This window comes from Orbicella faveolata, unplaced genomic scaffold (genome assembly GCF_042242905.1).
Source record: "Orbicella faveolata isolate gen_17 unplaced genomic scaffold, um_ofav_v1 contig_47, whole genome shotgun sequence".
NCBI lineage: Eukaryota > Metazoa > Cnidaria > Anthozoa > Scleractinia > Merulinidae > Orbicella > Orbicella faveolata.
Genome location: NW_028301577.1, coordinates 16551773 through 16573317, shown reverse-complemented (window position 1 = coordinate 16573317; position 21545 = coordinate 16551773). Strand labels below are relative to the sequence as shown.

General features: G+C 40.8%; 2 protein-coding genes across 8 annotated transcripts; one reads left to right on the top strand and one right to left on the bottom strand.

Annotated features, from left to right (window-relative positions):
* Positions 1 to 163: 163 nt before the first annotated feature.
* Positions 164 to 8774, bottom strand: LOC149097361 (uncharacterized). 6 transcript variants are annotated; one of them, XM_089279629.1, is made up of 3 exons: positions 8510 to 8774; positions 5470 to 5682; positions 164 to 5249 (listed from the first exon to the last, which is right to left on the bottom strand). In XM_089279629.1, exon 3 carries the CDS (start codon positions 1316 to 1318, stop codon positions 164 to 166), a length of 1155 nt encoding a protein of 384 aa, XP_089135755.1. In that variant the 5' UTR covers positions 1319 to 5249; positions 5470 to 5682; positions 8510 to 8774. The 6 variants fall into 6 exon arrangements, with proteins under 6 accessions (XP_089135755.1, XP_089135757.1, XP_089135753.1 ...); XM_089279631.1 differs by lacking the exon at positions 5470 to 5682 and having other exon boundaries at positions 164 to 4962; positions 5127 to 5249; XM_089279627.1 differs by lacking the exon at positions 8510 to 8774 and having other exon boundaries at positions 164 to 4962; positions 5127 to 5249; positions 5470 to 6898.
* Positions 7140 to 19643, top strand: LOC110066922 (uncharacterized). Of its 2 annotated transcripts, XM_089279635.1 has the most exons (3): positions 7140 to 7445; positions 15606 to 15922; positions 19305 to 19643. In XM_089279635.1, exons 1-3 carry the CDS (start codon positions 7196 to 7198, stop codon positions 19476 to 19478), a joined length of 741 nt encoding a protein of 246 aa, XP_089135761.1. In that variant the 5' UTR covers positions 7140 to 7195; the 3' UTR covers positions 19479 to 19643. The 2 variants fall into 2 exon arrangements, with proteins under 2 accessions (XP_089135761.1, XP_089135760.1); XM_089279634.1 differs by lacking the exons at positions 15606 to 15922; positions 19305 to 19643 and adding an exon at positions 8918 to 14209 and having other exon boundaries at positions 7379 to 7445.
* Positions 19644 to 21545: the final 1902 nt, after the last annotated feature.

The following is a 21545-nucleotide window of genomic DNA, read 5'->3' as shown; positions in this document are numbered from 1 at the left end:
AAATTCCATGTAATATGGTAATAAGTTCCATTTATGAGACCATTAAACAAGCTTTTGTTAGTACAATATTGATCATGTAAATGTTATTAGCTATTTTTATCAGAATTTTTCCTTAATTTTCTTACGATAAAGGGTCATTATATTGCCCAATGTAGGAAAAATGTTAGGAAAAATTGTCAAGCAATGCATAGATTGCTCTATGGTCTGTAAAATATGTTTCTAAAATACCAACTCTAACTTGTGTTTCTGGCAAGTTGGTATATATGTGATCTATGCAAGTCTTATTGTCTGTTGTATACGATGACATTAGTTGTTTATACTGATGTTCCCTGATGAAAAAATTGTGCAAAGGTTCTCTTTCTGAGTGGTTAAACCAGTTGACATTGAAATCACCCATAAATATTTTAAAATTGGTTAAACGCATTGCTAGAACTTCTGATAAAGCTGTCAATAGTTGCCTGATTGAAACTTGAGGAGACCGATCAATGGCTATATAGGTAACATGGGGAACAACCATTAATCGTATTACTGTTATTTCTACTCCATTCGTATTGCAGCAATATGGATACCCTGGATAATATTCAATCCGACTATAAACTGCTGTACCACTAAATGGTCTAACATTTCCAACTGAAGGAGCATCATTTCTAAATAAACTATACTGACCAATGTCATATATGCTGTTACTATCACTCACAGAAAACCGAGTTTCTGAAAACAAGGTCACATCTGTACTTGAGTAGTTAAGGTCTACTCGTATATCTCCAATGTGTTTGTGTAAGGAACGTGCATTGAGATAACATAACTTAATGAGAGAATCAGGTGAATTATAGATAGGTGAAATGCAGATATCTAATTTACCTTCTGTTCTCAAACGCTCCATTTCCTTCTCTACATCTTGACTAACTTTTATCTTACCTTCACATAAATCAGTGATATGCAAGCCCTCTAAAGTTGTTACTTGGCTTAGACCAACATAATGTATGTGTGGGATAGCTCTTCGAGTTTCAAAATTCACAACAATTCTAGCTTCAGTATCACCTTGAGCTCTATGAATTGTCCTTGCCACAGCTGGTCTAAGTGGAAATTGCTTTCTTACGACTTGGACACTTCTGGTTCTACTAACTTTAAATTCAGTAGTTACTGATTTTATTGGAGTCCATGTAGGTTCAATGCCAGTGACATACAGTTGCCTGTTTTCATGTCTAGTTTTTTCACCAACATCAGTATGGTCAAACTTTACCCATATTATACCAGATGGTTTGCCTGTTTGGTGTAACTGTATACATTTAATCACATTGCTAACACCATTTGTCATGCCATCATCAGTCCGTGTGTTTAGACATATTTCTGTTCGCTCTCTATTGCTAAATTTAATACACCATGTAACTGTTTCGTTTTCCTTGGATCACTGGGTATTTGGCTTAATATCTTAACTCTAAGCTCATGTGAATTTGCTCCTACAACACTATCATAAGCCTTTATTGTGTATTTCATGCCTTGGATAGCATTGTGTGCTCTATTATTGAAATTGTTTACTTTCTCATTCTGTATAAACAAGTGTGGAGCTTTCATTGGATAACTGCCATTGTTAGGTTGTAGAACCCTTTGTTTCTGACAGCATTGCTATGTCTTCTTGAGTATGCTTCCCTTCTCTTAATCTGTTAAGCATTTCTGCAAACTGTTTACTCTCTCTTTGTCTCATAATTTCATGGAGCTCAAACATTTTGAAAAGTTCCTGCCATAGATATGGAGCAAGAATTCCATATTCTGTGCTCAAATCTTTGAATATGTAATCATCCATGACTGGTTGCAGGTGGAATAAATCCCCTATAGCCACAATACTAACACCTCCAAAAGGTAGTGGGCTTCCTTTGATATCTTTAAGTCTGTTATCTATTTGCACATTAAACACTGTGTTTCCAACCATTGATATTTCATCTATGAAAATAAGTTTGACACTTCCAATGTGACATCTTAGAGAATTGAGTCTACTAGAGTCAAGATGCCTATAAGTTTTCAATGACTGACAAGCTGGTATTGCTAGTGCAGTGTGAATGGTATTTCCCTTAATGTTATATGCAGCCTTACCAGTTGGTGCTAACATTAGGACATGGATTTCAGCAAAACTTTCTCCAGCTCTAGAGTTATAATACTTCAAAGCTGCTTGATACAAAGCTTTAGTGACATGTGATTTTCCTACACCAGCTCCCCCGGAGAGAAAGCAGTAAAATGGATCTTGTGATATTTTGATCATATGACTTGTAAAACGTGATAAAAAAATTCCTTCTGTTCTTTGTTCAATGTTTGAACCATGAGGCGGTATTCATCATCTGGTACTTCATTTAATATTAAAGGCTCAGTATTATCAGCTGATGGTATTCCTATGTCATCAGAAAGATTGTAATTCTCATTGAAGTCAGCATGTAAGTCCTGGCTGCCTTCACCTAAGTCTTGTTGCTCAATATCTTGATTACAAGGTGCTATGGAGTCATAAGATTCTTCCAGTACATTCATATCTAGTTGTATTTGATTAAAGTCTTCATTGCACACAGCATATTGTTTCATTTGTTCATCAATAGATTTAGACATTGCTCTATACCGCTCTTGGAAAGTAGAATAAGCGCCAATAAGGTCTGTTTCCTCATTCCTCCATGATGTAAATAGCATCAAAATCTCACGGTAGTGCTCTTCAGGTTCAGCTTCCTTGTTAAACCACACACTTCTAATAATTCTAGCTTTGTTTCTTTTTTTAGCTTTGCTAAATTCCTTTTCATCACCTTCATTATCATTGTTATGAAAATGGTCAACAAAACGTTCTGATGGAAAACCATCAGTATCCATTTCATAAGACAACTTTACATATGGCTTCCCTGTTCTATCATACCAGGCAGCCCAGTCCGCAAGGGTAACATTTTCCAGTTTGGCTGGCCGTTTACAGTATCGCTTAAGCAATCCACTTGTGTAAATTTCCTCGCAATCATCATCCATTTCCTTTATATCATTCAGGGGCTTAAGAAGTTCAACTCTCTCTTCGGGAGGTGAAGTGTTTATAAATATAATCTGCCTAGATGACCTTCTCATGGGTAATTGCAGTGTAACATATACAGCTTCTTGGGCACTGATTTCAACATTATTTACAAATCTACTGCCAATATCCCTTACTTGTTGTTTAATAGAAGTATTCCCTTTTCTGGCCTCAGTGCATGCTTCACGTAACAAATCACTAATCCCCTTCTGGGCCTTTGAAATGTAATTTACTATATAAACAGCACATGCATACACATCAAGCACATACTGAATATCCATGTTAGCTCTCCATGCTCTACTAAAGCTTGCATAATGATGTATCACCCCAAGTCCCCTCTCTGGACATATTACTAATGTATTGAAACCATGACATATTGTTTAAAACTGCACTTTCAATAAAGCGTTCAGGGTTATTTTGTAAATATTGAACACCAGCAGCCCTAATTTCAAAATGACGATTTGAGTTATTGTATAACTGGTGTGCTATCACTCTGAAGAGGCAATTGCCACCTCCGCCAACCTCCAAAGGTCTTAACCCATATCTCTGCAATCTGATTTGAAAGACAGAAGCATGACCTATGTTACACATTTCATAAGACAAGTTATTATCGGGACCAGGATTTCTCTCAATATCACCTGACAGGATATTTTTCCATTCAGCTAAATCGTATCTGGTGAAAACGGTTTGTTTTGGATAACATTTGCTATAATAACTGTCTTGCCTCCTAGTATGTTCAAGCTTCCATTTTTTGTAGCTAGTAGCAATATCATTCAAAGCAGATGACAAAGGAATTGATTTTTTGATCCAAACTTTGCACTTTTTTCTAAGCTTTTTGTGCTTCATTCCATTCAAAACTTTTTTCAGAGATACTCTAGATGGTTCTCTATGTCTAAGAGGTACTATCTTAGTAAACGTTGAATTATGCGAACGGGAAATTCTAATGCAATGCGACCGATCAGGGCTTTTGATAGCTACTGTAACTTTAATTGCACTAGAATGCAGCACTGCAGTCAAGCACGTGTCACTGTGTTCACTGTTAGTTTCATTCACTTTGGCTTGTGCATGATGGCAACCGAGCAACGTGGTTTCACCAATAGGCATTTGTATTTCATTCTGAATCATCGACATCTCATTCGTGTCTTCGGAAACAATATTTGTTCCGCGAAAGAAATGTTTTGCCTCCAGAATAGACTCATTTGTGTCTCGAAAGCCAAGTTTTGTTCCTCGAAAGGAATGTTTTGCTCCCAGAAGGGATTCACTGTTGTCTCGAAAGACAAGTTTTGTTCCTCGAAAGGAAAGTTTTGCTCCCAGAAGGGATTCATTGTTGTCTCGAAAGACAAGTTTTGTTCCTCGAAAGGAATGTTTTGCTCCCAGAAGGGATTCATTGTTGTCTCGAAAGACAAGTTTTGTTCCTCGAAAGGAATATTTCGTTCCCAATAGGGAATAGCGTGATCCCAAGAAGGGCTCATTTGCACCACTCGCTCGCCAGCCATCATGGATTTCCTGCGTACAAGTCGGAAGTTCAAGCAAGATTTCTCTATACAAAAACCGCTTTGAATCTGAAAGATACCTTAAAGATACATGGCGAGAAAACACAGGACACAGTGCTTGAATGCTGCGACTGAATATTGGAGAGAAAAAACTTGTAATTTTGGAAAACATACCTGCACTATTCGGCAATAAACCTTCCAGCTTGAAAGCCAAATGCGACGTCGAGCAACATTTTCCACGCTGAACTTGGTACAGATAAGTCAATAATTCAACGGTTTGTTTTCGCCCGTAAGAGTTGTTCCGAAGGATTCCCGGAAAAGAAAGCCTTTTGTTCTGATAATTTCCGGAAAAGAGGTTCGGTGGCCGTTCGGTTCATCACTCACTCATACACCTCACTCAGTCGGTATAACATAGTGGCTCTCTTGGCAGAGCCACAAAAACTGGAAAATTGATTGAAATAATTAAGCAATTAATTCCTGCCTGAGGGAAAAAAATCAGTAATTCCTCAATAGTTTTCAACAGACGAGTAGAACGACCATAAACCACAAGAAATGTGACAATTCTCTTTCATCACATTGCATACAGCATTCACTTCCTTCCATACCTGCCCATTTGCCTCCATACTTAACAGCAAAATCCCTTTGTCTTGTGATTTGGACATAAATTCTCACAGCCTTTAGAAGGTTGAACACAAAACACAGGGATACTTTGACCGCTCAGAAAAGACCTGAGAACAAAGAGCGCAATAACAGTTACATATATATTGTACAGGTCCGTTAATACGTCTAAGTTTTCAGGACGAGCAGTCGGACGAGCATATAGTGTCAAATTTTACCAAACTGCAGCATATTACACCACTTATTCTGCACTATTAATTCAAGAAAAAGCTTTTTGTTTGGAGAAGAAGGTGATGAAGAGTTAAAGGAATGTGCAACAATGGATTTTACCTATAAGGGACAGTCCGTTCTTTACACCTGACTTATCCAGCGATGACAAAAACCATGGTGGATCGAAGTGGGCCTTGCCCGCCATAGTGGAAACATTACAGTAATTCTCGCCCCGGGAATCTCCTTTTTGTCGAGCGAAACGATAAATTGGAGAGGACACGAGGATATTGGATGACGGATGGCAGACTAAGATTCCCCTGAAGCATCCTCATCCTATTATGACAAACATGAAAGATTTCTCCAAGTCAGGACATCTACTTCGGTGGATACAAGTCGAGCAAAAGGCTTTTTTGTCCCTGATGGGAATTTTTCTTTTTCTTCGAGTCGAGGCTTTGTGGCGATACTTAAGGTGGATGGTTGCGGATAACATGTTTCCTCATTATTTTTATTTGTCTGTTTCACGGTTGCCACAGCTGTAATTCTAGGTTTTTTCTTTCTCATAAATGGTGGGAAAATATAATCAGCATTGCACTAACAGTTGGTGTTTCTACTCTGGACAAGTTGGGGCCAATTGTCTGCGACATTCAAGAGTCTTGAATGTCGCAGATATGTTTTTTTTTTGTTCCGAGCACGGCTTGTGGGAAAGTCTGCTGATCAAGTGCCTTCCTTAAAGATGATGATTTTACCCTTTTACTCCGGCTTTTGCAACACCACACGTCTACACCAATTTAAGAAATTTCCGCGACGGATCGAATACGTGTACCTTGGTCCTACGGGCTTTCTTTCGTCTTTCCAACTGGAGTGCCGGAAAGCCGTTATGGTGGATGTCATGGCGGTCGGAGGAGAGCGAGAGGAAAATACACCGACTCGTCGCTTCGCGACTCGTCTTCGTCAGTTTGCAGCTCACATTCACAAATGAGGAACAGACAGGGTGTTATGGTTGTCCCTTCACAAAACAAAGTCTATTTTCTTAGTAAGGTCTGAGTGAGCGTGCATTTTCATCCTATTAAAACGGAGCTAGAGTTACGTGACGTGGCATATAGAACGCTCAAGATTAGCTAATGCTTTGTTTCGTGTTTGTATCGAAACAGTAAAAACTGTCAAATCGTTCGTGTCGCGACTGAATTATGCTAATATCTATCCCGCTTTCATATGTTTGACTGTCTATTTCAGATTTGGTGCATGATGAAATTAAGGGGCGGTGAATGGTAAATGCGAGAAGGCGAAACCGGGGTTTTTCTTGGAGACATTTTGACTTTTTGATCTTGAATTACGAGTCAAGACTTAAAAAGATATTGATTAGAGGCATTTATAAACACAAACAAACAAATTGTCACAGCTTCGTAAAAATATCGAGATAACTGCGAGACAAACATAACCGCTAACAAAGTGTCTGCGAGAGAACTGAAATTCGACGCAAATTTTTCGAGATCCATACGATTTCGCCATCCCTGAAACTACGATTGCGGTAAAAAAGGTCAATTTGCCGAAAATGGGTATAAAACTAACGTTTATTGTGGCGACAGTGCTAAAAAGGCAGCTGTGGTTCTGCTATAATATGTATAGAGATGTCGTGGCACACATCGGAACAAAAGAAACATATTATAGGTAAAAATACCCAAACATAGGCTTCTCGTTATTTTAGTCACGGCAATGATCATAGCGTGACTGTAGCTTCCGTGGTCAAGAAAAAACGCGTTGGAATCTAGCTATAAACTAGCCATGAGACATTTCAAGTTATTCTCTTTAAAGACAGAGGTCTTCGAAGGTAACACTACTTTCTGCGATGGGTGCTCAAGTTTTGTTCTGTTTCACCGCTTTCCTCGTGATTTTTGTGTCGCTGGAAAGCGCTTTTGTCCGTCCGTCAAATGTGAAAAACGCCACTGATTTCACTTTGGGTAAAGTGATCGTTAAAGGCAATTACAATGCTGTGAACCTGTACCCCGTAAAAGACGTGAAAACGGCTTTGAGTCAGCTACATAAAAAGCTAGAATCGTTGGAGGGAAGGATGGATGCCCTGGAGAAATTTAAACCAGGTATTTCTGTCTCATGATTTATTTCAGCGTGTCGCCTAGCGTTTTAGCTAGTACTGTGGCAAAACTTTAAGACGGATTTGTTATGTGCGTAGTTTTCATGGCAGTTTTATATTCACCGATCAGTTGACTGTTAATTTTTGAAAATTTCTATCGAATCGCATTTAATAATATATAGATTTAGCCAAGCCTGAACGCGGAGCTCCTGATTGCAATAACTGACCATAAAGAAAAAAGAGAATTATTTTTCCGTAGATCAGAAACTCAAGAAATGATCAATTGTGAGCATGTAATTTGTTCAGCGTGTGGTTTTGCTATTTAATAATATACATGAAAAAATTACTCGATTCTGATTGGCTGAGAGCAGTGCAGTTCAAGTGTAACACAAGTGCAAAAAGTGTAACACCTGTGCAAAAAGTGTAACTGTTAAGACACTAATAGTTGCGTGACCATGGCATGTTGTGTTATCCGAGTTAACAATTGACATGTAATACGGGATTTTGTATTTCGAGCCTTTTGTTTAGTTCTGTCGTATTATTGAGATAGTGTTGTAAGTATATATTCGCATACCGTCATCGCGAGGAGAATAAACATACAAGTTGGAACGGTTTCAGCTACTTCGTTGTTTGTTTCGTTATTTTACGATTGTTACCGTCAACCGATAACAACTGTGAGCGCAGAACTTAACGTTACTCACAGGACGGTTTTGTGAATCACGTATCCTCTCGTTGTCACAGATATTTTAAACGCGTTTCAAACATTCCCCAGAATAATGTTCGTGACACAGTTTATTGTAAACAGCAGTTATTGAAGCGAAGCGATGTACACAGATGATGCGAAGCGTAACGAATCAAATATCGAAGCGATGTATAGAAGCGTCGTAAAGAAGCGTTGTTGAGAAACGATTGAGAAACGGTGAAAACGGTGAAACGGTTTCGAAAACTAAGAAACAACGAAGTAGAAACTACAATTAGGCTAGCTAGAAAACTACTACAAACTTAGGAAACAAACGTTTGGTAATGCAAAGACAATAAAAGACATTCAATAATGAATAAAAAAGAACTTACTTCTGTGTCCGCGTGAGGGATTTCACATGCGTTGAGTTGAGCCTAAGAGTTTGATCTTAACACGATGACACGTTGACTAGAACTGATTTTTCGAACACGTCAGAAGAAATATTACCTAATACAAAGCATAATAGATTTCTTTGTTTCGTTAACCGTACGTGGGCAAACACATCCGCAAAATAACCACAAAAAAGGACGTCCTATGATTAATACAAAGAAACTTTAAAGGCTAGAAAGGAAATTAAAAACCATAAAATATTTGGCGGTAACAACAACATTTGGTACTTCGAGCCGAACATTACACAGAAAATTTACGAAGATCGAAAGGAATCGTAAGTTTGGGGGCGTTCCGTCCTGAGATGAATCGACTACACGTGTATCAGTTTGAAACTAGAAATTTCCTTTTAGATGCCGTTCGACGACGAAAAAGGTATGGAAGCGACCGAGACAGAGGATCACGAATGCAGGCTTCGGGATTGTAAACAAGAAAAGGGAATGGCGAAATCGCAAATGACGCGTCTCTTAAACAAGTTGGCCAGCGTCCTGAGCGAAGATAATCCGCAAAACGAAATCAAGGAGCTGTTAGGAAAAATTCAGGAACAGCAAGAAGAGACCCTGATGGTAATGTCCCGTTTGGAAAAGTCCTATCACCAAAAGAATGATACAAGTATGGCGGAGAAAGTTAGCGATGAAGCGGACGATCTGGTTGAACAAATCGATCGTGAAACCATGCCTGCTCGCTCACTGTTGGCTTAACTCACTAAAGTCAAATCACGCACAAATTCCGTCGCAGATAGTGAAGCTTCGCAGAGAAGAAAAGAAAAAGAAAAGGCAGAAATGGAAGCGCGTTTACGGCGGGATCGGCTTGAATGGGAAATCGAACAGAATCGTGAAGAATTAGAACGCCAGGAAAAGGAGCTTCAAGAGGTAAACGAAGAAATAAATAAACGACGCCAGGAATTGGAAAACGAAGTTGATGAGCATTTGATTGTAGAACAGGAATTTACCGAGGAATATCATCCCCTTCTCTCGCAACAGAATAAATTAATTGGAAACCCTCAGCAACAGCAAGAAAACAAGGTACCTCAGAAATCACCCGACCACGTGCATGCAGTTGAAACACCATCACCGGAACTGCCGAAATCACACCGTCCTATTAATGTTTCTGACGCCGGTTCCATCGCTAATAACAGTGAAATGCATGGGCAATTGGAAAGAATCCGACTTCCAATTTTTTCAGGAAATAAGATGGACTTTCAACGAACTGAAAACTTTCACCGATGTCTTGGAACGTGCAGTAATTACGTTGAAAGAAAATGGCCGAAAATCAGACGTAGAAGGAGGGGCACTGCACACCATGATCCCTGAGAAGATTCCTGAGCGTTTACTAGCCCAATATTACCGGTGGTTAGACGAAAACAAGCATCGAGATTCCCTAGAGACATTGAAAGACTGTGTTTCAGAAGAAACTACATATCAGGTACAGGCCACCGAGATCAAGAACGGAATTTCAAACCAAGATCGCAATGAACAATTACGGAATAGTAAGCATCGTCCTTCTAGAAGATTTCCTAGAAGCTATTTCAGCGACAAGAACGGAAGAGGCAATCAAAAGTGTATGTACTGGGAACCACTCACTGTTGAAGTGTGAAGCATTTCAAAAACTTTCCACTGACGAAAGATGGCGAACTGTTAAACAATTTGGTCTGTGCTTCCGATGTTTGGCGGATAACCATCATGGTAAGTCCTGCCCAAGAAACAAGCAATGCGGCGTTAACGGATGTACAGGAACTCATCAAAATCTCCATCACTATGATAGGGCGCCACCTGCTCAATTTCTTCTGCGACCAGTAGCAGAACCATACATTCAAACTTTGACCACGCCCCTTCAGTCAACGATCAACTCAAATGAGAGACTGAAAGAAACTATGGAGGGGAATGGTACCAGGCAATCCGTTACAATGGAAACGTTTGAAAATCAAGAAGAACAACCAGAAGTGGCGTTACGAACAGTACCGATCGTTTTAAAGAATGGAAACAGGAGAATTATTGTGAACTGTCTGTTACATGAAGGAAGCGACACGACATATGTGAATGAAGATGTCGTTAACGAGCTCGGACTAACAGGCGAGAAAGAACCTATCACAGTCAAGGTAGCAAATGACCAAACCCTCCGCTTAATGTCAAGCTCATTTGAGATTGGCCTTGAGAGTACCGACGGCTGGGTAGACACGAAGATAACCGCCAAGACTTCAAACAAAGTCTGCGGTGGTTTGAAAGCTGTTAACTGGGTCAAGATTCAAGACAGATGGAACCATTTAACCGAAATTCCGTTCCCAAGGCTCGCAAAAGGAAATCGAATCGACGTACTTCTTGGAGCAAACCATTACGAACTGATGTATTCGATGAACGAAGTGACTGGAGGCCCGAATGAACCCTGCGCGAGACTGCCCCCTAGGATGGACTGCCATTGGAAAGATTCAGAACCTGGACACAAAGGAGAGTCACTACACTAACTTCCATCACAGATTTCGTCCGCAAATCGAGAGAAAAGAGCCCACTTTACCAGATAAGGACACCTTAGAGCTAAACTACTTGCTGAAACGTTTCTGGGATCTGGAAAGCGTTGGAATTATCCCAACCAGTCCGCAGCTGACACCGGAAGAAAAGTTGGCATAGGATAAAGTCAACAAGTCTTTGAAGTTTAATGGCCAACATTACGAAGTAGCCGTTCCGTGGAGAGATGAAAGGCCGAAGCATGCAGAAATCCACCAAGACTCCTACCCCCTGGCTGCGAGTGCAGTAAAGAATAATTGTTACTTGGATGATCTCATGCCGTCCGTGGATTCCATTAAGAAAGCCATAGAAACAAGACGCCAGTTGACAGAGATGGGCGATAAAGCTGGATTCCACGTGAGAAAGTGGGTTTCGAATCTCACAGAAGTGTTAGCAGATGTTCCCGCAGATGACCGTGCTTCTGAAGTTGATCTAGAGAAAAACTTCTTGCCCGTAACGAAAACGCTTGGTGTGTCCTGGACCGCACGAGAGGACCAGTTCCTGTTTCATTATTCACCCCCTTCGAAGGACTTTGAATTCACTAAGCGGAACGTCCTAAACAAGACAGCAACGTTGTTTGATCCGCTCGGATTTCTCTCCCCGTTCGTGGTTAAAGCAAAACTGTTCATGCAGCAAGCGTGGGTGGACGCATTGGAGTGGGATGAAGTCCTCCCGTCTGAGCAAAGAGAACAATGGAAGACCTGGTTCAGCGATTTGCACCTCCTTGAAGAAATCAAGATTCCTCGGTGTTTAAAAGACACAAGTATGAAAGAAAGCTCTATCACTCTGCACACCTTCTCCGACGCGTCCGAGAAAGCACATGCCGCAGCCGTCTACAGCAGACACAAATTCGAGGATGGAAGTGTTACTACTCGTCTTATCGCATTCATGACCCGTTTGGCTCCGTTAAAGACTGTGGGCGCTCTCATCGGTCTACGATTGGCAAGTCAAGTCTGTTCAACACTCGACATCTCGTCCAGCAATGTCACGTACTGGGTGGACAGCCTGAATGCCTGCTATTGGATTAGGGGACAGAGCCGCGAAAATAAACCCTTCGTTGCACACCGCGTTGGCGAGATTCACGAAAAATCTAACCCTAACCAATGGCGTTACGTAACAACAGATTTGAATCCCGCAGATCTTGGAACCAGAGGAATGACAGCGCAAGAGCTAACCGACAGTTCAAAGTGGTGGAACGGGCCTAATTTCCTGTGCAATCCCGAGGCAGAGTGGCCTGAATGCAAGTTTGACAAACCGTCACGTGAAGCGTTATGCGAACGCAAATCAAGAGAGCTCAACAAGCTACAATGCCATTCAGCGGTTGGCCAGTGAACCCGAAGTAGAAGAAGTAGAGTGGCGTTTAGAACCCTCCAGATACTCCAAGTGGTATAAAGTGAAACCCAAAGGACAGTTGGAGATCGGACTATCATTGGTGCGGGTCAGAAGATGGGTACAACGATTCGTCAGCAACTGCCGTAGGCCTGAAAATCAGAGAGTACTTGGAGAGCTAACTCCACTAGAGCTCATGACCGCCGAAACAGGAATCATCAGAGAAGCCCAAACTGAAGCATACAGTGAAGAAATCGAGGCACTGGCAAAAAACAACCCTCTTCCGCTGAAATCCACCCTGCTCCCTTGCACTCCAATCCTTATCAACAGGATTCTACGTTCGAACACGAGGCTGCGGCACTCCATGATCTCCCAGATGATGTCAAATTCCCTATTATTTTGCCAAAGAGGAATCATGTCACCCGACTAGTCGTGAAGTACCATCACGAAAGTGAAGGCCATCAGATGGGTGTGAACTACACCATAAACCATTTGCGGGAGAAGTACCTAGTTATCCATGTCCGTGAGGAGGTCAAACGAGTAAACAGAGAATGCTGTGAATGTGCAAGGCGTTTTGAAGTCCAGCCAGTCCAGCAGCAAATGGTTCCATTGCCATAGATCCGTCTCCAGATGAGAACAAAACCGTTCGCTAATTGTGCAATTGACTTTGGAGGACCGTACCTTGCCGTTCAAGGGCGTGGACGATCTCGTGCCAAACGTTACCTGTGTTTGTTTTTGTGTTTGCAAACACACTGCTGCCATTTAGAGATGGCGACTTCATTGGATACTGGGGTGTTTCTCAACGCTTTCGTGCGAGTGGCGGCAAGGAGAGGTTCACCGACGAAAATGCTGAGTGACAATGGAACGAATTTCGTGGGTGCTGAGAAAGAGATAAAGGACTTAGTCAGTCAACTAGAGCACGATCAGCTCCAGCGTATGACATCTAATCACGGTGTCACTTGGTATTGGAATCCTCCGGCCGCTCACCATTTTGGATGATCAAATCGTCAAAGCGAGCAATTTATGCCGTCCTGAAAGATGCAGATATCAACGACGGAGAGCTGCAGACAACATTCATTGGGGTCGAAAGTCTAATGAACTCAAGACTGCTAACCACATTGAGTGATGATCCGAATGATGAGCCAGTACTCACACCAAATAACTTCCTAATTGGTCAAATGGGTGGCGACTTCATTCCCGAAAGTGTGGACAGTACAGCATTTAATCCACGGAAACGCTGGAGGCGTGTGCAAGAATTAACTCGACATGTGTGGGAACGTTGGATGAAAGAATACTACCCCACATCGGCTCCCGTCAGAAGTGGTTCTTTCCTACGGAGAACCTTAAAATTGGTGATGTCGTTATGGTCATCGATCTGTGTGCTGCTAGAAGAGAGTGGAAAGTTGGCCGTATTGAACGAACGTATCCGGGCAGTGACCAGCTCGTGAGAGTTGTTGATGTTCGAGTTGGGGACAAAGTTCTCAAGCGATCTGTAAATAGAATTTCCCCGTTGGAATTCCCAATCCTGATTGAGACATGCGAATGTTAAACAGTGACTTATACTTAAGTTTAGTTGTATAGACGAATTGTAAGTTTCGCTTTTCAATTCAGGAGGGGAAAATGTTAAGAGACTAATAGTGGCGTGACCATGACATGTTGTGTTACCCGAGTTAACAATTGACATGTAATACGAGATTTTGTACTGTTGAGCCTTTTGTTTAGTTCTGTCGTATTATCGAGATCTTGTTGTAAGTATATATTCGCATACCGTCATCGCGAGGAGAATAAACATACAAGTTGGAACCGTTTCAGCTACTTCGTTGTTTGTTTCGTTATTTTAAGATTGTTACCGTCAGCCGATTACAACAGTAACATCTGTGCAAATTGCACATCGTAATTCTGAGTAATGATTGGCTGAAAGACAAAAGGAAATTTTCTAAGCCAATGATATCACATACAATGATGATGAAAATTTTGTGCGGAAACTTTGAAAAAAGTTTTCTCGACTGAGAAAAAATGGTTTCAAGGAAGATCTTCCGGAACTTCCTACACGCGAATTTTTTCATGTTTATATTATTAATAAGTTATCATACGGTTTTTCGGAACGCAATGCAAAAACGGCTTTAAGTCAGCTGCAAAAGAAGCTGGAATCATTGGAGGGAAGGATGGATGCCCTGGAGAAATTTAAACCAGGTGTTTCCTGTCTCCAAATTCAATTTAGCGTGAGTACTAACAATGATAATCGTTTCTTGAGCAATTATTAAGATATCCGGCATTATACTTGTCCAAGCAGTTTGACTTTTTTCACTTTGTGTGGTCTTATGCTCCAATTTTTTTTTTAATTAGAAGCGTGTTAGCCGGTACACTCTTTTTTTATATATATATAAGAATATGTTTTATAAAAATATCTAGGCTGAAATTGGCGAAATTTAAAGAAAATTTTAAGAACCGCATAAAATTCTACCTTCTCTAAACGGCGAAACTAGCCAAAAAGCAGCAAAAACAACGCTAGCCGTACGTTCGATGTTAATAACATTTCTACAAGAAGTTATGTTTGTCACATCAGGCTTTAATATTATATAACACCTGCAGGCTGGCTCCAAAATTACTTTAACACCATCCAGACACCAAATAGATTGTTAAAAAAATGTCGCCATACGCTATTATCTAAGAATATTCACAAGAATATTTTCATCCTAAAATCGGCAGAAAAATGTTAAGACTATTCAGCTTCAGCTGTAAAAACAATATTCTTATGAAAAAAATGTGTAAAACAACTGACAGTTCACTAGTTTCGACGTATCTCCTAAGTTTGCGTTGTTTTCAAGAAGTTCTATTATATTAGTTTTATTGTTCTCTAGTTGAACGTACACCGATCGTTCAGTCCAGCATTCATTATTTAAAGTTGCCATCAAATGGTGTTATCGGATTCTTTGTTATGCCTAATCCAGAGTTCCATCCCAAAATCAGCTCTAAAAACCCAACTTTTATGACATTGGAAATACAAAACAACTTACGACCACTATTAATTGGAAACTGAAATCCTGAAACGCAGTGAGCTGTGACGAAACCAAAACACTACATTAAGATACTCAGAGTTTATTTTCTAATTAATAGGTCATGTTATTAATTAATTCATTTATTTGTTTATCATTTATTTATATATTTAGCATTTATGTATTTACTTAACTACTTATTTTCCTTTCTAAAGCATGCAAGTTCGACTTTGAACGTGGAATTGATGACTGGCAGAAGACTGGAACTGCGTTTAACAACCAGCCGACCTATGGTGACAACCCTACAGCTCGGAACAGAGGACAACCTGCGAGTCAACAAGGGGACTGGTGGATTGGAGGAGCCGAGAACCGATCCTCCAAAGCAGCTACCGCTGGTAACGTTCAAGGAGACGGACCCCAAGGAACTCTTACTTCCCCATACTTCACCATCACGGGAAAACAAATCTCATTTCTGATTGGTGGAGGCTGTGATATAAAATTGGTTCGCGCCGAATTGGTTATCGGCAACAAGGTAAGCATTGTAGTCTGTGTACAGCCGCCCCCTCCCCTTAAAATATCGGAGAGAGAGACGCCTGTGTAGCGGCTTCGTTAATTGTGTTTCTCGCTCTGGGTAGTGTTTCTCGAATGTTTGGAACGTACCATGATTGGTTGTCATGCTAATCTACATTCTTTTTAATTGGTTAATCGATCGTTTTCTCCAAATACTGCGTGGGTTTTTGAAACTTGGCATTTTCGATCCGCCTCCAAGGTACCGTAGAGCCACAAGAAGTCAACCCGCAGAATATCAATCTAACAACAAGTTCACCTATCTACGGGTTGCGATAGCAAGCACGGACGTACAGAAAATACCGGCAACTGATGAGATCCACATGGAGGATTAAAACATGGTCTTGCCTGAACAAAGCCGCTGGAGTCTCAATGGCATGTACAACGCGCAAATCAGTCAACAGACTTATGCGTAAGGAGCTACATTTGATTCATGTGGTGTCAGAGCGAACAAAGAAGGTACAAAACCTAAACATCGAGCTCGAGAGACTAAAGTTTGATCAAATTGATTCAGGAAACTTATGAACGTCTGTATACAAACGTATAACGTTCTCGAAGTAAAGCTACAGCAATCTCTAACGAAGCCGGACGAAGATGAATATGCATGATATCCGTGATAAGAAGCAATGTACTGTACTTGCAAACAGTTCTTATCAAACCGGGCTGGGCCCGGCGTCACAATATATCAATGTAAGTAAACAACAAGCTTACGGAATGTTTTAAACTTTGTCCCTCGAGAGAGCTTAAAACATGGCTCATTTGCATTATGTAGTATCCGTGTCTCAGACCCAGGCCTCCCACAAGATGTCAAGACACAATTGCCCACCGCAGTCCAGTGTCACTCTAATGTCTTCAAGCCTAGCCTCGGTGCTATTGAGGAAATCACAGCTAAATTGGAGATGAAGCCTGATGCTCAACCAAAGTTCTGCAAGGTACGCCCAGTACCTTACGCTCTCCAGCAAGCAGTAGATGCCGAGTATCACCGACTCGAATCCGAAGATATTCTCAAGCATGTTAAGGCATGGCTCGCACCCTAATCTGCATAAAATCTGAAACCAGCCATAACTTTTGAACGATTTACCAAAACACCGTCAAACTTGGCAACAATATAAAACAGATCGAACTTAACTCAGTTTTGGTTTTACGTGTTGATTAGTTGGGTCACGTGACCTTTTATCAATGTTTGATAAGATTAAAAGAAAATTGAAAATGGGGTAGCGAGATGCAATAGAACGGATATAACTTGAAACCTTATGGTAATTGTTTTGATGTCCCTTATATGGTTCAGGCTGGAATGGTTGCCAGTGATGTATCGTTTAAGGGTTAAAAAGTAAAACAGGTCACGGATATATTTTGTCTCTTAATATCTTATCAAGAGAATACCAAATTAGATTCCGGACACTGATAGTTTCTTTGATTAAGGCAAAGAATAACTGATATCTTATCCTTCGCCTAAGTTAATCTTTCCCTATCCCATTTAACGTTTTACTATTTCCTGGATTATGACGTCATTAGACACGTGACCACCATAAAATATCTTAAGCAATTCAAGGACGCCAAATTCCTATTGGTATGTACTTTTGGTCTTCTTAGGGCAAAAAGCAGCGTTATTTCTATAGAAAAGAGGTTTAAACTTCCCGTGGGGTCTTTCCAAGGAACTAGCCATGCCTTAAGTTGCTTGAGTTGTGGAAAAGGTCGAATTCAGTGAATGGGCAACCCCCAATGTCCGGAAGGATGATGGCACCACACGGTCATGTGGAGATTATGGTGTTACGGTCAAACCCCAACTCAATGTTCAACGTATGGACCGGGTGCCCTGTGTAGGTGTGCAGGTGGCTATTGGAACGTTGGAGTGGAGTCTCCTGGAAATGCTTGTTGTGAGTCTCCTGGGAGATAATTGAAACTCCAGCGCCTGTGTCCAATTCTATTAGGAGATGGATTCCGTTCAGTTCAACGGGTACTTCGATGCCATTGTTCTCTGTATTGATGTTGAAGATTGAGAGAGAAAATGGATCTGAAGGGGGTCGAGTTGTGATGTCTCTGGCTAGCTCATCTACCTTGTGGATCTTCTGAGATTTAGACTTGCATGCATCTGTGATGTGACCCGATCGTCCACAGGTATGGCATGTATAGTTCCTGTATTTGCACTGGGAACGCGGGTGGCCTGTTTTTTCGCAACTAAGGCATTCAGAGTGCTGTTATTTTGATTCTGGTTATGTGGCTTTTTGCCTCGGCCCTTGCCTGATCTGCGTGATCTGCGCGATCTGCGCGGAAGATAGGTCTGACGGCCCTCAGAATCGAGCTTGTGTACCGGAGTGGCGTCTTCTTGAGAGAATGCAGCGACGTCTTTTTCGGCGGCCTCGGCGCCGAGCACCTTTTTGAGAGCTTTGTCGGAGTTGTGTTCCTCGGTTAAAAACTTTTTCTGGGTCACAGTCCACAGACCAAGCGATCACGTAGTGCTTCATTTAGATGTGTGCCGAAATTGCAGGTGTTTGAGGTTGGCGGCGAAGGTGGAGACGCTCTCTCCCTCTCTCCCTCTCCCCCATCATTACGTCAATAGCTCGTGCTAGTTCTGAGTTTCTATCGAATTTTAGTTTAAATCTACTACCGCTCTATCACGAATGCCATTCTCTGATTGGCTGCACTACTCACTATCTATTCTGTGATAGATAATGAGTAGCGTACTAGTGTGCCCTTGTTAACAAAATGATGGCCGCTTTTTGGCGTTTTCGGAGTGTCTGTGAAGATTATTTAGATAAAGTTTTGAACGACTAGTTGATTTATACTAAAATAATTAGATTATTCGCTCTCGATTTCTATGCGTGATAGTTGACGAGGGCGCAGCCAGAGTCAACTATCACGCTATAGAAATCTCGAGCTCATAATCTAATAGTTTAATAGAAACACGATTTTTAACTTATCAGCGCGCCTATATTCTTGAGGCTGTTTTCTAAAAGTAAATAAAGTCCATCTAAAATTCTGATAACATTAGGTTTTACAAACTGAAAGTGGATAAATTAACTAACGGGCGATGTGTTTATAGTTTAATAGCAGAATTGCAGAATTATAATTCTGCTATTAAACTATGTACACATCTTTCTTTAAAAAAATGTTATTGTAGAGTTCTCTAGATATGATTAAAATCTGATGATCTAAAATTGGCCGTTGTAACGGAAGTCACCTTGAAGATCAGCTCTTTGAAAATATTGATCGGACAGATTGTCCTGGCCAGGTCCTTATACAGCTGTGGTTGCGAGATTTGTGCACGGCGGGTTTCTTTAGATTTTAAAAAGTACTGTTTTCATCTGACTCACCTCGCAAATCATAATGAGACTGTGCTTTTTCAGGTTGTCAAACAAGCTACCGGTCAATGCAGTGAGACAATGACTCGTAAAGCCTGGGATGTCGGAGCTTTTGTTGGTCAACGCGCCCGCGTCAAACTGGTTGATGTCAGTTCTGGTGGATGGGGTCACATCAACTTTGATGATCTGAAAGGCGACATGAGATGTGGACCGCACTGAGACAAAGTTTTATTCATTTTATCTCATTCCATGCTTGAGCAGCATAAAGACTGATCAGGAAAGGTAGATCTTATAGGAAAATGTGGGAGACGAAATTTTGAAACAGGGGCTTTTGATACTATTTGTAAGCTATTTAAACTGTGGGAAATAAACTGTGGAACTAAATTGAGTTTGGCGTTACTTCATCACTGGCGTAAAACGTACAGCAGGGATTTTTTACATGTTTGCACTTCTCATTGTTGTTCCTAATTGTCTTGTAATTATTTTTTTAAAGAAGGAATACAATCTTTTAACAACGTCATTAGAAGTCTCAAGAGCAAGTTAGTGTGTTGTAAAATGGAGCTTTCAGAAGACGGGTATTTACCTTACATTGAAATTAAGTCAGCCTTAATTTGAAGTTGTGATTTGCCTGTGACTGTCGCAATAGCTTGCCAACTTAAGTAAATCCTGGGGTAAGGGGTAAGGCAAGTATTTTCTCATTCTGATATATCATCTTTTACTAAATCGCCATCGAAATCCTGGCGTTCCTATGTAAAAAAAAATGAAAACAGAAAAAGGAACTTAAATATGGTAAACACGTTAAGTTAGAAAAAGATACCAAAATACTTTCTTGGGGAACTAGTCCTTTTCAAAAACTGTCCCGACGTTTGTCTAAACGAAGACAATAAAGCTTCCTAAGCTTCCTAGCTTCCTTTCGGCATCAAGTGGCTTTAAAGTGCATGTATTTAGTCTGCGTCGGGTCAAGTGGCCTATACAACCGGAGCTTGTCCTGGTTTAGGTAGAATGAAGAGACTAGAGTATTTCTACTCCTCCCTGGATAGGATGCTAATCCATCGCAGGGTTATCCTCAGCATTAAGTTTGCCAGTACCCATTTATACACCTGGGTAGAGAGAGGCACTGTGACGGTAGTGTCTAGCCTAAGAACACAACGCAATTGTACCCGGCCAGGGCTCGCACCAAGACCGCTTGATCCGGAGTATAGGGCGCTTACCTTTAGGCAACAGTACCTGCACTTAGCGACACAGAGCGCGAAGCGAAATACACGAGCGTCGAACGCGAGATCAAAGCGCACGGTAAATTTCATATAAACGTTTTTCATTTTCAAGCTCCCTACTAACCCTTTCCAAGACATTTCGATGCCGCTAAATTTTTCCGGACAAGAACGAACCAACGAAAGTAGGGAAGACCTGAAAAAAACTCTGACTAGCAACATTTATGTGTTTTTTCATGATATATATCTACCGCCTTCCACGAGATTATTCAAAATATTTCTATTTTTAAAATAATCAGCTGGATTGATTGTCTGAATTTTTCTGTCTCTTTAAATTCAAGATGATTATGCATTGCAATGTATATCTGTAACTGCGATGGAAGCCGCCTCTTGATCGAAGTCTACTGTTGTTTCTCTGTTTCCCACATACTTTCGAGTTTTCGCATTATAGACTGTCACATTAAATGCACTTAAGAATACACTGTGACAGAATTGTCAGGAAGTTGGTAAAAAGTTTGCTGCGTCCCTGTAGCTGATAATATAAATCGTGGACATTTTTTCATAAAACCTATACACACTCAATTTGGCTGCGAACACTGATGGGTTGGATTCATTTCTTGAACGGGACACTTATGGCAAGTTACTGCAAGATGGCACACAAGTGCTGCGAAATGCTAACATTTTTATACAGTCCAGGTCAATTTTCAAGGTGAGTCGTTGAAAAAAAAAAATGCTTTAGTTGTGTGCAAATAATAGAGTTTAGAATCCGGGAAGAAAATTAACAGATGCCAAAACCTATGCTGATATCAGGGAATGAACTCTCTCATTTGTAGCGTGGACCTTGCAGGCATTATAATGAAAAACTTTTCAGATTCCAGTACGTAACCTGTTCGAATATTTGGGTCATACATATCTCACGATTTATAATGGTAATTGAACTGAGTGGAGTGCAATTTGGTCTGAAATCATACGCGTGATTTCAAAATCGAACGAGCGCATGCGCGCTCGTTCGATTTGAAATCACAAGTATGATTTCAGACCAAAATTGCACGACCCGAAGTTCAATTGTCACTTT